The 18,429-nt window shown below is 46.8% G+C and overlaps 1 protein-coding gene across 2 annotated transcripts; it reads right to left on the bottom strand.

Moving 5' to 3' along the window:
* Positions 1 to 8,225: 8,225 nt before the first annotated feature.
* VGLL2 (vestigial like family member 2) lies at positions 8,226 to 13,126 on the bottom strand. Of its 2 annotated transcripts, XM_032185802.1 has the most exons (4): positions 13,046 to 13,126; positions 11,035 to 11,323; positions 9,245 to 9,760; positions 8,226 to 8,266 (listed from the first exon to the last, which is right to left on the bottom strand). In XM_032185802.1, the coding sequence occupies exons 1-4, from the start codon at positions 13,124 to 13,126 to the stop codon at positions 8,226 to 8,228; spliced, it is 927 nt and encodes a 308-aa protein (XP_032041693.1). The 2 variants fall into 2 exon arrangements, with proteins under 2 accessions (XP_032041693.1, XP_032041694.1); XM_032185803.1 differs by lacking the exon at positions 9,245 to 9,760.
* Positions 13,127 to 18,429: the final 5,303 nt, after the last annotated feature.

The following is an 18,429-nucleotide window of genomic DNA, read 5'->3' as shown; positions in this document are numbered from 1 at the left end:
GATCATGGCTCTATTTATAATGACACTTGGCACCTCTAGCTGATATTATGTTTTAACTCTAATAAATAACCAGAAACCCTGTGCTTCAAAGCCAAGTGATGATGCCAAAATATTGTCATTATTGCCAGTGGCATGACTGATACTACCGTATAAAATAACCTTTTTTATAATGTGTTAACTTCTTCAGATGACGTCTTCCATTTGGAGGACGTTCATCACTGCCTTCTATCTTTTACGGTAAGAAGTGAGCTGTAAAATAGCCACTCTCAGTGTGGATACCAATCTCTTTTGCAATGCTGTTGACATAGCTGGCTCTTTTTTTTTCTTCTTCTTCTTTTTTTTTTTTTTTCTCTCTCTCTTTTTTTTTTTTTCTTTCCCCTTTCTTTTTCTCCCTCCTATCTTCCCTAACAGTATAAGTCACTCAGTGACTGTTAGAGATGAGGCCACTAAAATACCTCTGTGGTCTGATGTAGTACAGTAAGCAACTACAGTTTCTTTCCTGTTCATTCCATAGAAAATTCAGTGGAGTTTCAACATTGTTTTATGGCACCAAAATCTCAGTACCCTGTTTAATCTCCTAGTGTATTTCTCTTCACGTATCCAATTTTCACACCTTTCCAGGAGTCCTGACCATGCCTAAGTTCTCAGTAATTTCCAGTCACAAATATATTTGGCTTTCTATTACAGAAAAACAGAAGTGGCAGAACTCTGGGAGTCACAGAATTAACCTCCTATAAGAATATCTTCTCTCACATCTTCATATTTCTTTAGTCTGATCTCACTACATCCCCAAGGATGGAAATCAACTCACACAGTCCAGCCCTATGGTCTTCAAGTAGGATCTTGCCAGCTTTGTGCTTTCCTCAGTTTGTTTGCTGACATAGTCTTTGCCATCTTAATAAAGATATCACTCTATAATTTTTGAGTTTAGCGCTTAAGGCAATAAGAATTATTCTCTGCCTTAATCTGCTAAAATAAAATTAATAGTATGATCTGTGTGTACAAACACCACACATACAGATACCCAAATCTTATACCTGCTAGGCTTTTTATTTTTTTTTTTTCATTAAAACTACTCTGCATTTGCAGACAGCGTTTTACTAATTTTGAGAAAGCTCTGAGAAGACTCCCTGTGCCAGAAGTGCATATCTTGAAGAATAAATGTTTACTCTAGGGGTGAGGTCCTGACAGAAAGTACCGATATAAGCAAATTCTGTTGGAATCTGTAGGAGTCTGGGTGAATTATAGCTGAATGTCTGAGGATTGCTGTATCAGGAGAGGTTCAGCTCTCAGTACCAGTGTACAGGAGCTTCTAAGTACACCTCTCCACTGAAAGGGAGAGGAGGGCAGCACTAGCTTGTGTAGTTATGTGTTATAGTTATATTTATAGTATAGTATAGTTATAGTTATATGGCTGTTGTTATACTCACTTGTTTAATTTCCAAAATTTAAAAAAACATTGGTTTGTATTCACACTTTAGTTTGTGTATGGTTGTGTGATTCTAATTCATTAAAAAAACTTCTCAAAACCTAAATGCAGTGTCAGATGTGACAACAGTGTGACACACTGAGAGCGTTGCCATAGACTGGGAATGAAGATGATTAGGTTTTGCTGGTGATCATGGACTAATTTTGGAAAGAAGACAGAAGGAGTCAGTGTACATCACACACAGGCTTAATCCTCATGTGAGCCTTCCCGCATACTTGCTGTTGGAAAATAAAAAGTAATTAAGGAATTAACTTTTTTTTTTTTTTTTAATTATTATTATTATTTTTTTTTTAATATCCCACTTAGCTGCATTTTGAGTACAGGTGAATTAAGATTACTTTTCTGTCCTTTTCCCACTGCCATTCTTTAAGACTTGCTATTGCAACCATATGTTGAGCAGATGCAAACAGCCCTGCTGTCCTGCTTTGCACAGAGATGTCAGGGAGAAGATGGCCGAGATAAAGCAGAGCCAGCTGTCAAACATGTCCTCACACCTGGTCCACCCAGGGGTGGCTCTTGGCTGCAGTAGCACCATAGCCAGGTTTGGTGCTGTCATTTCATGGAAGCCATCTGAGAAGGGACTGTTGGTTCCGCTGCTTGCCAGTATTCAATGTTAAATTAAATGCTATTAAATGCTAAATAGTTTTTAATTCAACATTGAATTAAAGCATTAAGTAATTAAATCAGGCATCAAAAAATGGGGAAAAAATGACCCATTTAGAAAAACTTTAAAAAACTTCATGCATGTATCATGTGGCCTTGCAGCAGTTAGTCTAGAGAGTCTCTAAGGGCCTGGTGAAGTGTCTACCACCAGGAAGGAAAAGGGTTTGACCTTATTGCAGCTCAGTTCTCAGGTGTGCATGCAGCAGTCAGGCTGTCAGTAACAACCAGCTTTCCCATCTCTTGCTTTTGGATTGTTCCTAAAATTTTTTAGGATCTTTTTTTCCAAGGAGCACTTCCTGAAATGCCTTCTAGTCTTAATGTAGGCATGAATTTCTAGGGGAAACGTGTTGCTAAGATCCTCTTCAGCAGTCTTTGAGTCAATTTTGTGCTATATGAGTAACATGCAAAGATCTTGATGGAAACAATATAGGAAAATGAGGCAATGGAGTGACTGCAAGTGTCCTACTGCTATGATGTTTGCACTGTTCTGTTTTGGCTCAGATCATAGACCCCTGCAGACTTCAGGAAATATACATGTTTCTAGGGCATGAGAAACAAAAAAAAGAAATGGAGCAATATGGTAACTTTTAGAAGAGAGGCTTATATGGGACTGGACAGTGACAAAAATTGTGCCTGTTACTCTAAGGGCTGTGCGAATACAGGCATTGCAAATTCTTATCTGATCTACATGTTTTTATGTTTTTTAAAATTGCAAGAGTATTGCAAAACAATAAAGTGTTCTGGGAAATGCACCGCCAGAAGAGGGTAAACAAAAACACATACAAGTGCCCTCTTAGGCACAGGATTTGCATCTTCGTAGCAGAACAAACTCTCTGCCTTGGCTCTCTGTGCTCTCACTGAAGTGGAGGTCATGGCTAGTGACAACTGGGAGCTGTTCCTGGAGTCTCTCTTGCCTTTTTAGGTTATGAGGGTCTCTGTGTGTTTAGGATAAATATGATTGACAGCTCCACTCCGGCCCCAATTAGCACCCTATAATTTATTAGCTTCTGCTTTCAGATTATGCGCTAACTTCACAAATATTTCAACCACGGAAACAGCAGCTATCAAGTGTCTCTTTCCTGATCCAGCTCCCTGTGACTGCAGTTAAATACACAGACGGAGCTGTGCAGGTCTGTCAAGAGAGAATAATCATTTGTGTCTGTGTGCAAGAGGGGCTGTCACAGCTCTTTAGGACTCTGCTTGTGGAAAAAATAAATAAATAAATAAATAAATCCCTGGCTCTGCTGGGCCAGGGGTTCAGAGCTGGTTCCTGCTACCAGGGAGCAGGACTGGAGGCCAAGGTGCTGGCTCTTTTTGTTCAGCTCTGTTTCTTGTACAAGTACTGACACTTCAAACACCTACTGCTGCCCCTTTGCTCCTCATGGTGCCGGGTGGGTAGGTGTGTGAGGGGAGAGGCTGCCTGAGGCAGGGCAGCTGTGGATGGAGGTTGGGGAATGGAGCCGATGTCTGGGGAGAGGAGGAGAAGTGGAGAAGATGAAGAAGACAGAGGTGGGGGTGCTGAGCCCGGAGGCACTGTGCCAGGTGGGGCAGGAGGGCTGCACTCAGGGGGCTCAGGGAGGAGGAGAGGGCACACAACTCTCCGATGCAATCTGCTCAAGGGTGCAGGGCACAGCATTCATGGGGTGTCCCTGCTTGGGGAGGCAGTAGAAGGTGTGCTGCAAAACAACTCCTTCTGTGTGGTTAGAGATGGACACAAATGGTAAGACATTTCTGGTCCGAGCTGCTTGTCAGTGCAGTCGGGTTAGAGAGCGGGCTAACTGTGGTGGAGCTAAAGGAATGGATCAATTCCCAAGGCTGTACCCTGAAAGCTTAAGGGCTGACTGAAATAAGGCTTTTTCTTTTTCTCTTTTCTTTCTTTTCCTTTAACATTTTTCTTTCTTTTTCTTTTTCTTTTTTTTTTTTTAATTTATTTTCCTATTTTCTTTTCCTTTTCCCTTTTCTTTTTCCTTTTCTCTTTTCCTTTTTCTTTTTTTTTTCTTACTTTTTTTCTTTTATCTTTCATTTTCTTTTTTTAATTTTTTTCTTTTTTTCTTTTTTTCTTTTTTTTTTTATTTCTTTTTCTATTTCATTTTTATGTTTGTTCATTCTTCTTCTTCTTCACCTTTTTCTTTTTCTTTTCCTTCTCCTTTTTCTTTTTTCTTTCATTTTTCTTATTCCCTTTTATTTTTCTTTTTATTTTCTTCTTTCTTTTTTCCTCTTTCTTGTCTATTTTTTTCTTTCATTTTTCTCTTTTATTTTTCTTCTTTCTCTTTTTCTTTCCCTTTTTCTTATTTTTTTTCCTCTTTCTTGTTCTATTTTTTATTTTTTTTTTCCTTTTTCTTGCACTACCTTATAGTCTTATTTCCCTGTGCAGAATTGCTTAAACTGCAAAACAAGTGCCTCACTCCTCCAAATAATCACACCACAAGTCTCTCTCCTTCCCCTGCTGCAACTGCTCCTCTGGGTGGCAGGCCAGGGAAGCCAGCCAGGACACCACAATCCCCCAGAGGAGCTGACTCGCCTTTCTGTAATCAAAAGGGCATCTTAATTACAGCCATTGCCCAGAAAAAGATGCATGGGAACTGCCAGTCAGAGGCCCCTGCTGCATCTAAAGCCACCCGTAGCATTTTCCTCCCTTCTAGGAAGGGACCAACCTTTAAGCCCTCTCTATGGCTTGTCACGAACCTAAATAGGACTTCAAAGGTAAAGCGAGAAGGGATGGCTTCTGACCCAAGGAGGAGACAGGGCAGATACATTTCCCTGGAGACGGGCAGAGCACAATCCAAGGGAGGCACGGAGGGGTTTTCAGCTTTCTCCTCCCCTCCCGCTCCCCTGGGGGCTCCAGTGGGAGACCCAGTGGGACAGGCGGCAGGAAGGGAGGAACATTTACCCTAAAGTGAGCTGACATGAGACTTCAAATGCAGGGACATATATATTTGTCTCTTAGGAGCCCTGCACTGCCTTCTTGCAACTGCGGCTATTCCACAGGGAGACCTTTGGTAAAATACAGAGGAGACTGCGGCCATAAATACTGTGTCCCCTCCCCAGTTTCTCCCGCAAATATCACCGTCAGCCTCTGCATTCACTGAAACAATTTTACTCTGTGCTGCACTCAGTTTCAGTTATTTTCAGAGCAGGGATGAAATGTCTGCAGCAAACATGCCTGGAGCTCACTCCACACACTGACACTCAGTGGCTGAGCAGAGTCACCTCTGTGCCTCCTTCGGTGCCAACCTGCTGCCACCCCAGGCCCTTCACCTCCTGTCCTGGTGTCTGCGCGAATGGGCCATGAGTGGTGTTTGTTTGTTAGGGCATAGCTGGAGAGCAGCAAATGGTGCTAATCTGCATGCTACGCTCACAGGAGGGGCACCTGGAAGGTATGCTCCTCAGGCTGCAGGACTGGGACCAACAGCCTTGCTCTTCTGGTGTGGGATCAGCACGTGGCGTATAAGACAAACATAACGTATAAGAACATATAAAAAGCATACCTTTTGCATTTTCAGATTTCTTGCAAACATTCAGGATTAAGCAATTAAACTGTGATGCAAAGAGGAATAATGCAGATTTATGAAATGGCACTGAGGTTATTGCATGAGAAGACTCCCCTCCCCTGTGCCAGGCAGTCTGTAGCACAGGATGAAGTTCCTCCTCTAGCAACATGAGCTGCAGCCCCAGTCCTGCAAAGCCTCACTCCCAAGCCTAAAGGTGGGAGCTGTGAGCAGCCCCCGCAGTCAGGATAACCCACAGAGCCAAGCTCTGCAAGGCTTAGGCAAAACAGGGCACATACATGTACACCTCCAGGCTGCAGCGCATCTGGAGTAGGAGCACTTTAAAAAGCTGGTTTGCATAGCACCTAATGCTATAAGCCACAATCCTGACTTTAGTGTTTGGATGTTTCCATGATATGACGATAAGTACTTGGAGAGTGAATATCAATAGCAATATTCGTGTATTCATTGCATAAATCCTCATGCTTGAAAATGTTCAAAATCAAAATGAATTGTAAATGCCTATGAAGTAAACAAGTGTTTTTTATTTATAAAAATGCTTCCAAATATATTTGGGCTGTATTACCCAGTCATCCTCACTAGGAGGAGAGAGAGAAAATGAGAAAGACAAAAAAAAAAAAGAAAGAAATTGCACTGAAGCACAACCAATGTTAGAGCCCAACTAATCCAAAAAAAAAAAAAAAAAAAAAAAGTTTTGGCATCTGGCTGACTGGACCCCGTGAGTCTGGCTGAAGTGACCATGGCAAGTCACCTCCTGCCATTTGCCCAGCTCTGGCTGGGTATGCTCTGCACACTTTGTATTTCGAAGCCCCTCCTTTGCTTAATAAGAAATAAGAAAGATTCTCACAATATTTGTTCACACTGGTTTCTTATTTTCTTGTTCTTAACACTCCTGTTCTTTCCCATAAATTCTTTCTCTCATTTATTGCTGACCTAGGAGGAGCAAGCGCTCTGGTTATTCAACACTTTGCCACGTTACACCAGGTTTTGGAAAGTGAAAACCCTCAGAACAGTACAAAAATCCATTTTCTAACACTGCTTCTCCTAGTGAGAGGACTGTCTTCTCACACACACTGAACTTTGTCAGCCTTCAAAGACATTACATTAAGAAAAAAAGAAAAAAAGCCATACTGTTGGGATCAGATGCTTTGCATGTAAAAACATCGGCTTTTAAGTATAGGTGGAAATTGCCACTTTTGCACTGTTTCATTAGCCATTCATCACTCTGTAATAGCATTTTAACTTACCAGTGCAAAATAACCATGCTGATTGTTACAGTCCTTTCTTCTATTGGCTTTGTGAAGAAGCATCTCTTATTACAGGGTACCACCTTTGTTTTAACCCACCTTAAAAATACAATGTACACTAAAATGTAGTGTTGCCACAGTTTTGCATTTTCATATCTTTTGCATTTATCACCTTATTTTTTACTCATTAGGAAAATACTTTCAACTGCTAAGATTTCTATTTAGCTTTAATGCAAAGTAATAAAATAACTCACTTCATCCACACTATAGGTATTTTTCCTATTTCATCCTGAAGTTTCTAGTCTGCCTCATTTCTCTTTGTTTTAATTCTTCATAAAAGCACACAGGGTGAAAGAAAGAGATACCTTTAATGCAGCTTTCCTACTGTTAAATAGATATCTTATTCCCTCTTTCAAAACAAAACAAAACAGCTATTAAAGTGACAAAATGACAGCAACAAGTAGACAATGGGAAATGTTAAACCCAGACCTATTGTCCATCATGGGCTTTTCCTTAAAATTGTTGGGTTGAGGGCAAGCAGTTTTTTGTTTCCTTCCCCCACTTCTTTAAGAGGGTTTAGCTTTCACCATAAAATGTTTCTTGTAAAAAAAAGGAAAAAAAAAAAAAAAAGAAAGAAAACAAACAACTGTTACGTATCCAATGCAAATGCCAAACTCTGAGAAGTGCCACCTTGGTTTTTGTATTTCTGGAGTTTGAACAGTTGTCCACAGAACAGCTGCATTTCTGCAAGCCCAAGGCAGGTGGCCCAAGCTAGACGCTTGCCACTCATTACCACAAAGCTGAAAAATCTGACCAGTTCCTTGGTAGTCCAAAAACGTTCATGAGTTCCAGTTTCTTCTCCTTTTACTTTTCTATAATGTAAAGTAAAAATCCAGTTCAAAACTGCTAAATAGATTTTCCCATGTTGCGTTCTAGAAATAATTTTCACTGCCATAAAAAAATATTCACACCACTGAAAAAAAAAACAAAAAAAAACAACAACAACAACAACAACAAAAAAACAATTTCCTCTGTCTCCTGTATGAAGGCCAGTGGTTTTGCATCACTGTACATGATGTCATTCAACTCTTTTAAAGCAGTCCAACTGCAGTTCAGGGAGTGGAGTTTGGTTAAATAGAAGTTCATGGTCTTTGGCTCTCCTCTCTCAACAGAAGAGTTTTCCTCTCCAAAATAAGTCTAAAGGACCGTCCTTGCGATGCCAGGTTGCTTTAAGTCCCGTTGTCTTTCCCCAGGCTGCAGGGCCACGGTGGGCTTGGAAAAGGGCAAGGGGGGTCTGGGAGGCTTTGAGTCAGCTCATCAGCTCAGAAGGGATCCACCACAGAAGGAGTAACGTCGAGCTGCAAACCAAGACCAGAAGCTGTTACAAAGTGACCCGACTTCAGCTCCGAATGCCACCATGCCTAACAGGCAGAGATCTAGAGGGGAGAGCCAGGGGAGGAAGAGTGAAGGACAGCTCTAAAACCAGTACAGATCCTTGCTTTTGTCCTGAGGCTGCAAACCTGAGAATGGAGAGAAGAAAAAAAAAGGAAGAAGAAAAATAGAAACAGGTGTTTAAGGACAGAGAAAGACAAACTTCATTTCTGCCACACGAGATTGAAGGCTCAGCCTAAGTCATGGGCTCCTAAAGCAGGGCTGGAAGAAAGCAGTGAGGCGAGAAGAGCCTGGGCTTCTCCAGCGGCAGGCATGCATCCCTGTTGAACCTGAAGCAAGGCCACCTTATGGAGCCATTTGTGGCTGTGGTCACCAAACTTCAGCCAGAGGAAGCTGGAGCAGGCTTTCCTCGCCTCTGCTGCCACTGGCTGAGGAGTCACCTCTTTGGCAAGTCTGTCACCTCTCTGTCATGGCTACAGGCCTTACGTCCAGGCATCTGACTAGATAGACGCTGGACACCAGTACCAGCCTCACTGGCCACAGCAATAACCATTGCCCTTTTTCTGTTGTTATTATTTTTGCTGGGCAAATGCAAGGGTACATTTCTTTTCAAAGACTGGGAGAAAAAAAATAATAAAAAAAAAAAAGTAGCTGGGGTTGTTTATAAACCTACAGTACTTTACAGAGCCATGCAGCTGCCTGCACACCTGCTCCATGGCAGGAGCCCAGTGATGGCCCTTGGGGCTCTGTCCTACTGCCAGCCCTCGCAAGGACAGGGCAAAAGGGCTCTAAAGCAAGAAGGGCACACGGGCTGGAGCTGGTGGCTTCCAACCCCAATTTATTTCCCCTTAGGGCCCCACCACACTGGGTCCTCCTGTCCTACCATCTTCATGGGGGTGGCCCTGAGCCAGGGGGACAAAAAGGGGCTGGGGGCTGCTCTTCACCTGGGTCCACGTTGAGGCCAAGGCTTTGTGCCATGTCCCCCGCCGCATTGGGGAAGGGTGCTGGTGTTGTCCAAGTGGCAGTGGCACCTGCCTCGGCCTTTCCCAGGTCGCAGGGGGGGCTGACTGGCGTGGGCACGGCGGCGGGTGTGAGGCGGTGGGGGCGGACAGAGGCGGTGGGCACCAGCAGTGAGCCGTAGCGGGGGTCAAAGTGGGGGCCGTAGACCTCATGCACGGCAGCGGGGCGAGGGTAGGCGGTGCTCTGTGTCCCGAGGTAGGGGTGGTGGTGGTGGTGATGGTGGTGGTGGTGGGCATGGTGCCAGGCCTCGGGGCCACCCTGGTGCAGGTGGCCGTGCAGGGAGGCCGGCGCGTAGGGGTCGGTGGCAGCGGCGAAGGGCAACTCGCTGTGGGCGGCGGCGGCCAGGGGGCTGCTGAGGGTGGCAGGGACCGAGGAGGGCTGGTAGGTGCTGTTCCAGAAGGATGGGGGGAAGCTGCGCTGGCTCATTGGGAAGGAGCCGTCTAGTGCGGGAGAGAAGAGAAGAAAGGGAGGTGAGCACCCAGTGATGTCTTTATCCCCCAGACCACTGCTGAACACAAGGAGCTGCTCCCCACAAGAACAGGTTCCTCTCCAGCCACATATCCAACATGCCTAGCCCAGGGATGATCCATGAAAATGGAGCAATTTGCTCCAGGTTTCTTTTAGTAGCTGCTTAAGGAAAAGACTCTTACTTAAGGCAAGGGAAATACCTCTTTCCCTCAGTAGTGAAAACTGAGTCAGTTATTGTGCTCCACAGTAAGTTTCTGGGCTGGATTTCTCTTGTTTGTTTGTTTGTTTTGTCCTAATCTCACTGTCCAAACATTTATGCCCAACACCTCAGAGGATGCCCCAACCCTGACAGGAAAGCTACTGCTTCCTTGGTGAAGTTTCAGAGTGGACAGCAACACTGTGAGATGTGACTATGTGCCAGCTTGAATTTTCTAAACATCTGGGGATTTTTTTTTTTTGGCAATTTTTTCCCCATTGGGCTTGTGCCTGTTTATTGGATATACCGCTAACATATCTGGGAAGCATTCTGTGGATCTTTAGGGATTGGCAGGGTGAAGGACAAGGCTCCTGCATTTTCCTTGTTCAGTAAGCCATGTGTGAGGTGGAATAGTGATTGCTAACACAGAGATAGGTGCTACGCATGGTTGGTCGGGAATGCACAGAGTTGCTGAAACAAATGAAAACATGCCCTTAATCCACATTTTCCGGGGAGGTAAATTAGCTCAGAGCCCTGAAATTACTCAGGAGAAGGGGAAGCAGTTCATGACGGACAAGGAAATCTCTCTTCTTTCAGCACTGAGTGCCTTCCACCCATGAAATACTTCAACTAGCATGGCAGTCTTAGAAGCCACCAATGGGAATTTCATGAAGAGACTGGGAAATTAGCTCTCAGCTAGGCATCTGGCCTGGCGATGGGGGTCCCGGAAAGCAGGACAGGTTATTCCCTGCCATATCGAGTACCCCATGAGTCCGTCTAGGGTAAAACAGGGCACAGTTATGGAGAATCTCTGCAATTTCGGGTCCTTGCCTCTGACCATGTCAATGACACACACTGGATGATGCACGGGGTCATGCATCTTCCAATTTGCAGCGGTGGGAACCTGCTGAGCTCCTTCCCAGGGCCTCTTGTCCTTCTGCTCCCATCTCCACTCCCCACCTCACCGAGCCCCAAGCCGCGGTGGCCGAGCCAGGTCCCGCAGCCCTCCAACCCTTCACCCTACACCCCCTCACCCCGCACCGCGCTCACCCCGCCAGGAGCCGGCGTTCCTCGCCTTGGCGCTGCCGAGGGAGAAGCTGCTGGGCTGGCTGAGGGCCCGGCTGAAGTGCTCGTCCACCACGGCGCTGATGTCCCCCTGGAAGTAGGTGAAGAGCACGCAGCGGGAGCTGATGTACTCGGCCTCGGGGGGTCGCTCCTTCTCGGGGCTGCAGTCCTCCTCCTTGATGCTGGCGGCGGCGTGTCCGGAGAAGGAGCTGCTGGTGCTGGCGCTGCTGCCGCTCTCCGGGGCTTCTTGCATTTTGGAGTAAAAGGCGAGTTTCTGGAGGAAGGGGGAGGCAGGGAGGGAGAAACGAGCCGGTCACGCCGTGCAGAGCGCCGAGGTGCCCGGGGCTCGGCGCTCCCTCCGTGCTCCCGCAAAAGGATGCGAGGGGTTGCAAAAGGATGCAAAAAGTGGCAAAAGGATGCAAAACCACGAAGAAACCCTGGCGCACAGGAGGGGAAGTACCGAGGGGGCGAAAGGCAGCGGCGGTGCTGGCAGCGGGGGGAGGCGAACGGCGACGGGCTGCACACCGAGTGCACGGCGGCGAGGAGGAGGAAGGGGGAAAAGAAAAAAAATAATAAATAAAAGACCCAACTCCAGCAGCCTCAAACACTTTTCAGGGCAAAAAGCACCGCCTCGGCCGGCGAGAAGCCTCAGGTATTTCCTACAAGCTTCTGCTGCTTCTGCTGGGTTCCGCCGGGGGAAGAAAGCCGCGGGCGCTGGGAAGTTTGCTGGGTGTTCCCCGTGCCCTCTGCACCCGCCTCAAAGCACCCGCAGCCGCTGGGACTTTCTTAGAAATAAGCGATGGGGCGCCGAGACCCTTCTCTTCCCGGCCGCTGAGGGTAGGGAGAAGCAGCACCGAGAGCCGGGGGGAGGCAGGTAGGGAAGGAGGGAGCCCCGGGCTGAGCCCCGCGGGGTATTTCATAGCTGAACCATGGCTCGAAATCCGGCTGAGAGTCACGTCGTGACTGCCGCCTTTCCACTTGGCTGCCGGCTCGGCCATTGAGGTAATAATCATCCCCCTAAATAATGTCACCCGTGTGCGGACGGGCCGAGGGGGGGGGCAAGGTGGGGGAAGACATCATTTGCTATTTGTAACAGGTATTCCGGCCCCGCTGCCAGCCGCCCGAGGTGCCACCCTGGTGGCCACGCCGTGGGGACGAGGAGCGGGGCCGGGGGCTGCCGCCAGCCCGGGGCTCTTCTGCCTCCTCCGCTCCCCTTTTTCGTTTGCAGGGAAATTCCGCCTTCCGGCTTTGGAAGGACTAAAGGACAGGAAGAAAAATAAAAATAAAAATAATAATAAAAAAAACAACAAACCCACACCCCACGAGCAAACGAGTGGTAGCGCCGTGCATCAGGTGCAGCCCGAGGAGAAGGAGCGCGCACCCCGATGCGACGAGGCCACAGCACAGAGGGGCTGCAGATGCCACCAAAGGTCCCCTCGACCCCCTCAGGGCACCCGCCTGTTCCTCGGGGGCTGGAGCATCCCCGGCGGCACCGCAGCCTCGGCTCCCGTCGGGGCCTCGGCTCCCGCCCCGGCCTCCCGGCGCTGACTCCGTTTCCCGAGGGAAGGTCCCGCAAGCGGGGGCGCGCTGCGGGATGCCGGGGACACCTCGGGCAGCGCTTCCCCGCCGGTCCCTGCACGGGCTCCCCGTAAAGCTGGAGAATCACTGTCCCCTCCCTCCAGTCGCGCTCGGATGGAGCCCGTCCAGGCAAAGGGGAAAAAAATAAATTTAAAAAAAAATCCCTAAAAAATCCCAAAAAAAGCCATCGCAGGGTTCATGTCGCGCTCCCGCTCCCGGGGCGCCCAGCCGGGGTACGTACCGCGCCGAGCCCCGCACCGAGGTGGGATGCGGCTCTGCTCCGCTCACCATCGCAGGCTGCCGGAGCTTCTCCCCCACCCCGTCCCCTCCCCTTCTCCTTTTCCCTTTTTCCTTTTGGTGAGGCCCCAGACGGCCATCCTCCCGCCGACACCCCTCCCACCCTGCAGCCCGCACGTACCTGGGGATAGGGGCTGTAGGCTGCCGCGAAGTACGCCTGGGGCGGCCCGTACACTTGGTACATAACATCCAGGCAGCTCATGGCTGGCCGCCGCCGAAATTTCGTTTTTTGCTCTGCAAAGCGGAGCTGTGCTCGGTGGGACGGAGGGAGGATCCGGGGGGTTAAGAGGCACCGCTCCTCGGTGGGAGGAGTGAGGGGGGATGAGCTGCCCCCCCCGCCCTGCCTCCCCCCGCCGCACGGTTCCCTCCCGGATCCCAAAACCGCCCGCAACCGCGCCGGGGGGCTTCGGCCCCGGGGCAGGGGCGGGGGTAGCCGGGCAGGACCCCCAGCAGCATTTTTGCTATCGCTCCGGGGGGGGTTTCTCCGTGCTCCCTCCCCGCCCATGCAGCCGCCAAACTGGGGCAAATGGGGAGCGGGAGGGGTTCCTGGTACTGCCCGGCTAGGGGGGAACGTGGGTGAAGCCCCCCCAAGCCCCCAGGGGAGCAGTGTGAGCCCCAAAACGCTGCCGCGGAGTTGCGGGAATTCCCAGGTCTGGCCGGTCAAGGTGGGAAAAAAGTTGCCTGTGGAGGAGGAACCTCCCCAGAAACGTCGCGGGAGCGAGGATGCTTTTTGAACGGAAACCAAAACGACGCCGCGGTTCGTGTGGAAAGAGCAAATCCTGGTGCAGGTAAGCGGGGTTTGCTCCCCAGCTGCCCGCTGGGTGCCCCCCAGGCGCACGCAGGTGGCCGTACCCTCACCCGCGATGCCCAGGAGGGAAAGCGGCTCCCAAGGCAGCGCTGTGAGTCCTCAGCTCAGCAGCAGCCCTTTCAGACTGCCGGCTTCTTCGTACCTTCTAAATTATTTTTAACCTCTTGTAATAAAGCTGAAAATAAAGGAAAAGTGAAAGAATATCGCTTACTTTTCAAATGCCGATTATTAACAAAAATCATGGGGAAAAAAAAAGCTGAAAAGAATGAATGCTTTGGATTTTGAAGACCCGGAATTCTTTAACTGAACTTTAGTAGGAAATCCTCATAATTAAAAAGGTTAGCATTTGCCTCTGTTTTGTTTGTTTGTCAGAAAAAACTAATCTTATGTTTCAAATTTCAGGAATTGTTCTGAATGCCCACTCTTTGCCAAAAATCATATTTCAGTGCCTAACGAGCATATTTTTTTCTTAACCGGGGGCAAGGTTTTCAATTCATATTTAAAACATTTGTTTCTCGCTCTTCTAGTTTGGTAAATTTGTTTTCTGTACGGAAATGTGACCTGGAACTTCGTGGCTGCATGGTTTAGCCCCGGCACCGCTCAGTCCTCCTTCACACCAAATTTTGTGCCAGTGGCTGAGATGAGAACGAGGGGAGGAACTGTCGGTATCCAGCCTCAAAAAGGAAACGTGTCTCACACTCTATCATTTTGTTTCTCCTGAGCAGAAAGCAAACAGGCACCGTGGAGGGAAGGGCTCACTCTGTGGTGAGCATCCAAAGCACTTCTGCCAGCAAGGGAGCGCCCCTCAGTCCTTGTGGCTGGGGGCTGCGGGACCTCACCGGGGCCATGGGATCTCACTTCTGCTGCCACTAGTGTGCCCTTGCTCCAGGGGTCGGGGGCCTGGCAGTTCTCCCATCACCGGGAGATCTGTGCCTGTTCTGAAGGCAGCAGCATGCTGGGTGGCAGTCCGAAAAGGATGCCCATTTCTCAGGAGGTGAGTATGCCTTGGACATGCAATCCCCAAACACCACATATTCCCCTGTTGTTTGCACAAGCACTTCTTCAATGGCTTTGTGCAACACCACGAGTTGACACCTGGCATGTGCCGTGGTGAAGCACGTGCTCTGTATGAAGGAAAAATCCAAAGTGCAATAGCAATACGAGACTGGGTGCTGTGATGTGGCAGAGAGCCTAGGTTGTGTCCCCTGGAGAACCTCTCCAGGGCTGAATTTAGTGGTTTTACCTCACACACAAGTAGGTCTGATGTGGCTTGGTGTGAATGCAATTTCTTTTACAGTCATTTGACAGTGAAACTGTGCAAACATGACCAAACTGTAGTGCCTTAAGGCAGAGCAATGCAAGCATTCATAGCAAAGAGCTGGCATTGTTTTGCCTTTTCAGTATGCTCTCTGAAATCAGTCCCAATATAAGAAATGATCCTGGAAACCATGGGTCAGAACTATATTCACTAATGATCTCACTACATATGTACAATTATATATAAATATCTTTTCTTGGTCCCAACCAAAGAACCTTAGGTGTGTTGCATCACATAAGAAATAACAAAGCCTTGGAAAACAAAGAAAGGCAGCTGAGATATCTTACAGAGAAAATTATGACAGCAATGAAGGGAAGAACACATTTAAGAAGGACATGCATTACAGTTGGCTTTGTACACTTAAACATTGGCAATGGCCTCTATCCTACATTCATATACCCATAGTTTTTCACAACAGCACCATGAGGAGAGTTACAATGTGCCTTGGAAAGCATTCCTATAATGCGATTCAAAGTTACCTTCTCATTATTCTGTAACCTTACACAAAATAAGAGCTGTGTGTTACAATGAAGATCTGGACACCCAAAAAACCCATCCAACAAGGTGTTAACACTCAGAGACACTAGGACAAAAAAACAATGGAAACATGGTAGGACCAACTCCCTGTGCTGCTCACCTGCTCTGGACATCCTCCATGCAACCCCAGTGTGTCCACCCTCTGCATGCAGGTTTGGTCAGCCAACCTCACGTCTGATCCAAGGCTGAAACATTTATTAGCCAGAAAGCACCATTCTGGTTTTGAATCTGGCCACGCGGATACTTCATGCTGTTGATGCCATCCTCTCTCAGAAGTTCAGGGAAAATTCTGCTGACTCCAGAAAGGCACGCTGTCCTTACTGAGAGATATCTCAAGCTGGTTGGAGAATGCAGCCCTTGCTTTAGCAGTTTGTCACTGTGCTTAACAGCCTTCAGTGTTTCCCACTTCCAGTTTGAGCGGATCTGGCTTCAGCTTCCAGCTGTTGCTTCATGTAATGCCTTACTGCACTTAGCTAAAGAGTTCTTTCATACATAATATTTTATAAAACTTATTTTATTCCACACTATATGTATATTTTTTTCCCTGCCAAAAGAGACAGATGCAGCTCCTTACTTTTCTGTGGCAATTTCTCTAGAGAGATTTTTGTACCTTAGAGAGTTTTTGTACCTTTTTTTTTTTTTTTTTTTTTTTTTTACTTTAACCCTGTACTTTTTTTTTTTTTTTTTTAACATTTTAAAAATATTCACACAAGAACTTGTTACTGTTCTAATATCTCTCTTGCAGAAGGTATACACAAAATATCTTCTTAGCAAATTCTGTTTATGTTTGAAGATTACCTTTTTTACCCCCACATAGCAGAGGTTTAAAGACAAGGAACTCACACTGATCCACTTTCCCACTGTGGGCACTACACGTTTTCAGAATCATTATTATGAGTTTGTAAAAACAATGGGATGTTTTGTGGTGTTTAACAGATGGCACAAGGCTATTTCTGATGTTTCTTCTGAGCTCTTACATAGCTGACTGAGATTACAAGTAACCAACTCAAAGCTTTGGTGATGCCATGTGATCAGATGACACCTGCTCATGATACCTCTGGAGTCATTCTTTCCAGGACCCTTTCCACAGCCTGCCTACTGTGTTCCTAGATGTGCAACACCATTAGCGGCTCCATTCATTTGTTGTTTGCTTGAAAGTGCCAGTAGGCTTATCAGCAGACTCAGGTCTTTCTTATTTCTCATTCCATTTGCTGGCATTTTTGCCACTATGTTACCTCCAAAATTTATTGGTGAGACTTTATACCAAATATCAGGCTATCAATGAACATCCTGAATACGTGTAGTTCACAATCTAATATGAACACTCTTATATAATAAAGATTTTTCTGTTGACTCCAGTTTTATGCATTTTTTGTCCATTTGCCATGTGCTTCATTTTTTTGTGTAGCGTTTCCTTTACAAGAATGTAACTCCGGTTTCAGTAGGCTTCTTATTTCTGTGCTCTTATTTTATTCTCAAATGTCATGAAATGAAAGATTCAGCACATACTTAAGTTAAAGTATCCAACTTTGGATGTTCTACTTGTGGATTTGCAATGGTGAAATTTGGCTAAGATCGATAACCCTGTTCTTCTTCTTGGTCTTTGTAGTCTCTGTGCTCAGTCTCCCTAAAAGCTTTTTGTTTCTTTTTAGGACTTGGCAACTGTTACCATGGTTTTCTCAGGGATGTTTTTGAGGTGCAGTCTCTGGGTCTGCACGGATGAAGAAGACTTCGGGCTTAGGAGCTGCTAGTTTGGTAGCATTTATGGGTACTGAATTTATGAAACTTAAAGACAAAAATCAGCATGGTAAAACAGAATGAGGGAACATATCACTGACTTCCTTGTCTCATTCACTGCCCTGTGGAACCCAGTTTTGTTTTATATTTAATTTTCAATCTCAAAGACATTTCTATAGTTAATTTTGATCTTCCTTTGAGGGACTTTTTTTTTTAAATTATATTTTTTTCCCCTTTATTTTTCCTTTCCTATGGCTCTATGAATTAACTGCTAGCTGCAAATTAACAACATGCACAGCTACTATTTGGTGCTGTATGTGACACCGTGCCTGCTCTGTGACGGGGTCTGCAGCAGCTGGACCATGTGCGGTGATTTTTCCTCAATGATGTATTTAGAGGGGAGCTGCAGCCCGGGTGCGGGTGCAGCATCTGGTGCATGTCACTCACTGCTCCTGCCCAATCCTCGCCGTGCGCGCCGGCTCACAGGCTGGGGCATCACCTGTCTCTCCTCTACTGATTGCGGCAGATGAAGAGATCATTATGCAGCGCTGGAAGGGGAACCTGGAGCTGTCATGAGGGGATAGATTAACGTGTGTGGGAACACACAGAACCCATTGAACGTAGAGCTGGGTTTTGCAGTATTAAAGCTCATGGAAGTTTTTTTTTTCATGATCAATAGGGGAATAGGCTTGGTTTGGTCCTCAGAGGCAGAGCTAGCAGCTTTTGTGATGCTTGTGTCACAGGGCATTAGGCTCTGAGCAGAATCTCTGTGCAGGCACTGAATCACCAGAGCCACCAAGCCACCGCATCAGGTTTGTTCCAAGATGTGTTCTCCAAGACTCTCTACATATTATTTTGTATTTATATAGAAAATATAGAGTACATATTTCCTCAGCTGTGCTCAGGACAAAGAGGCAATATCAGGCAAAATGTTCCTTAAAAAGATCTCCATGCACAACACAATTTTTTTCTGCTTTGTTTTGCATGTTTTTGTCAGCATGAGGTAAAAGTAGAAACAGATTGTTTCTGAGCTGCGTAGAAGTTACCTAAGCACCAGCTTAATTAATATAATGCAAGCAGTCAGCTCTTGAAGTAAATGTGACAT

The sequence above is a fragment of the Aythya fuligula genome, chromosome 3, assembly GCF_009819795.1.
Source record: "Aythya fuligula isolate bAytFul2 chromosome 3, bAytFul2.pri, whole genome shotgun sequence".
NCBI classification, from domain to species: domain Eukaryota; kingdom Metazoa; phylum Chordata; class Aves; order Anseriformes; family Anatidae; genus Aythya; species Aythya fuligula.
The sequence above is the reverse complement of the archived record's forward strand: the minus strand, read 5'-3'. Positions and strand labels throughout refer to the sequence as shown.

Coding starts and splice junctions, on each gene's coding strand:
- VGLL2 (XM_032185802.1), bottom strand. CDS start 13,126: ATGAGCTGCCTGGATGTTATGTACCAAGTGTACGGGCCGCCCCAGGCG. Junction 9,761..11,034: donor GAACGCCGGCTCCTGGCGGG/GTGAGCGCGGTG, acceptor CTCCCGCACTAG/ACGGCTCCTTCCCAATGAGC. Junction 8,267..9,244: donor TGGCCTCAACGTGGACCCAG/GTGAAGAGCAGC, acceptor CTTGGTTTGCAG/CTCGACGTTACTCCTTCTGT.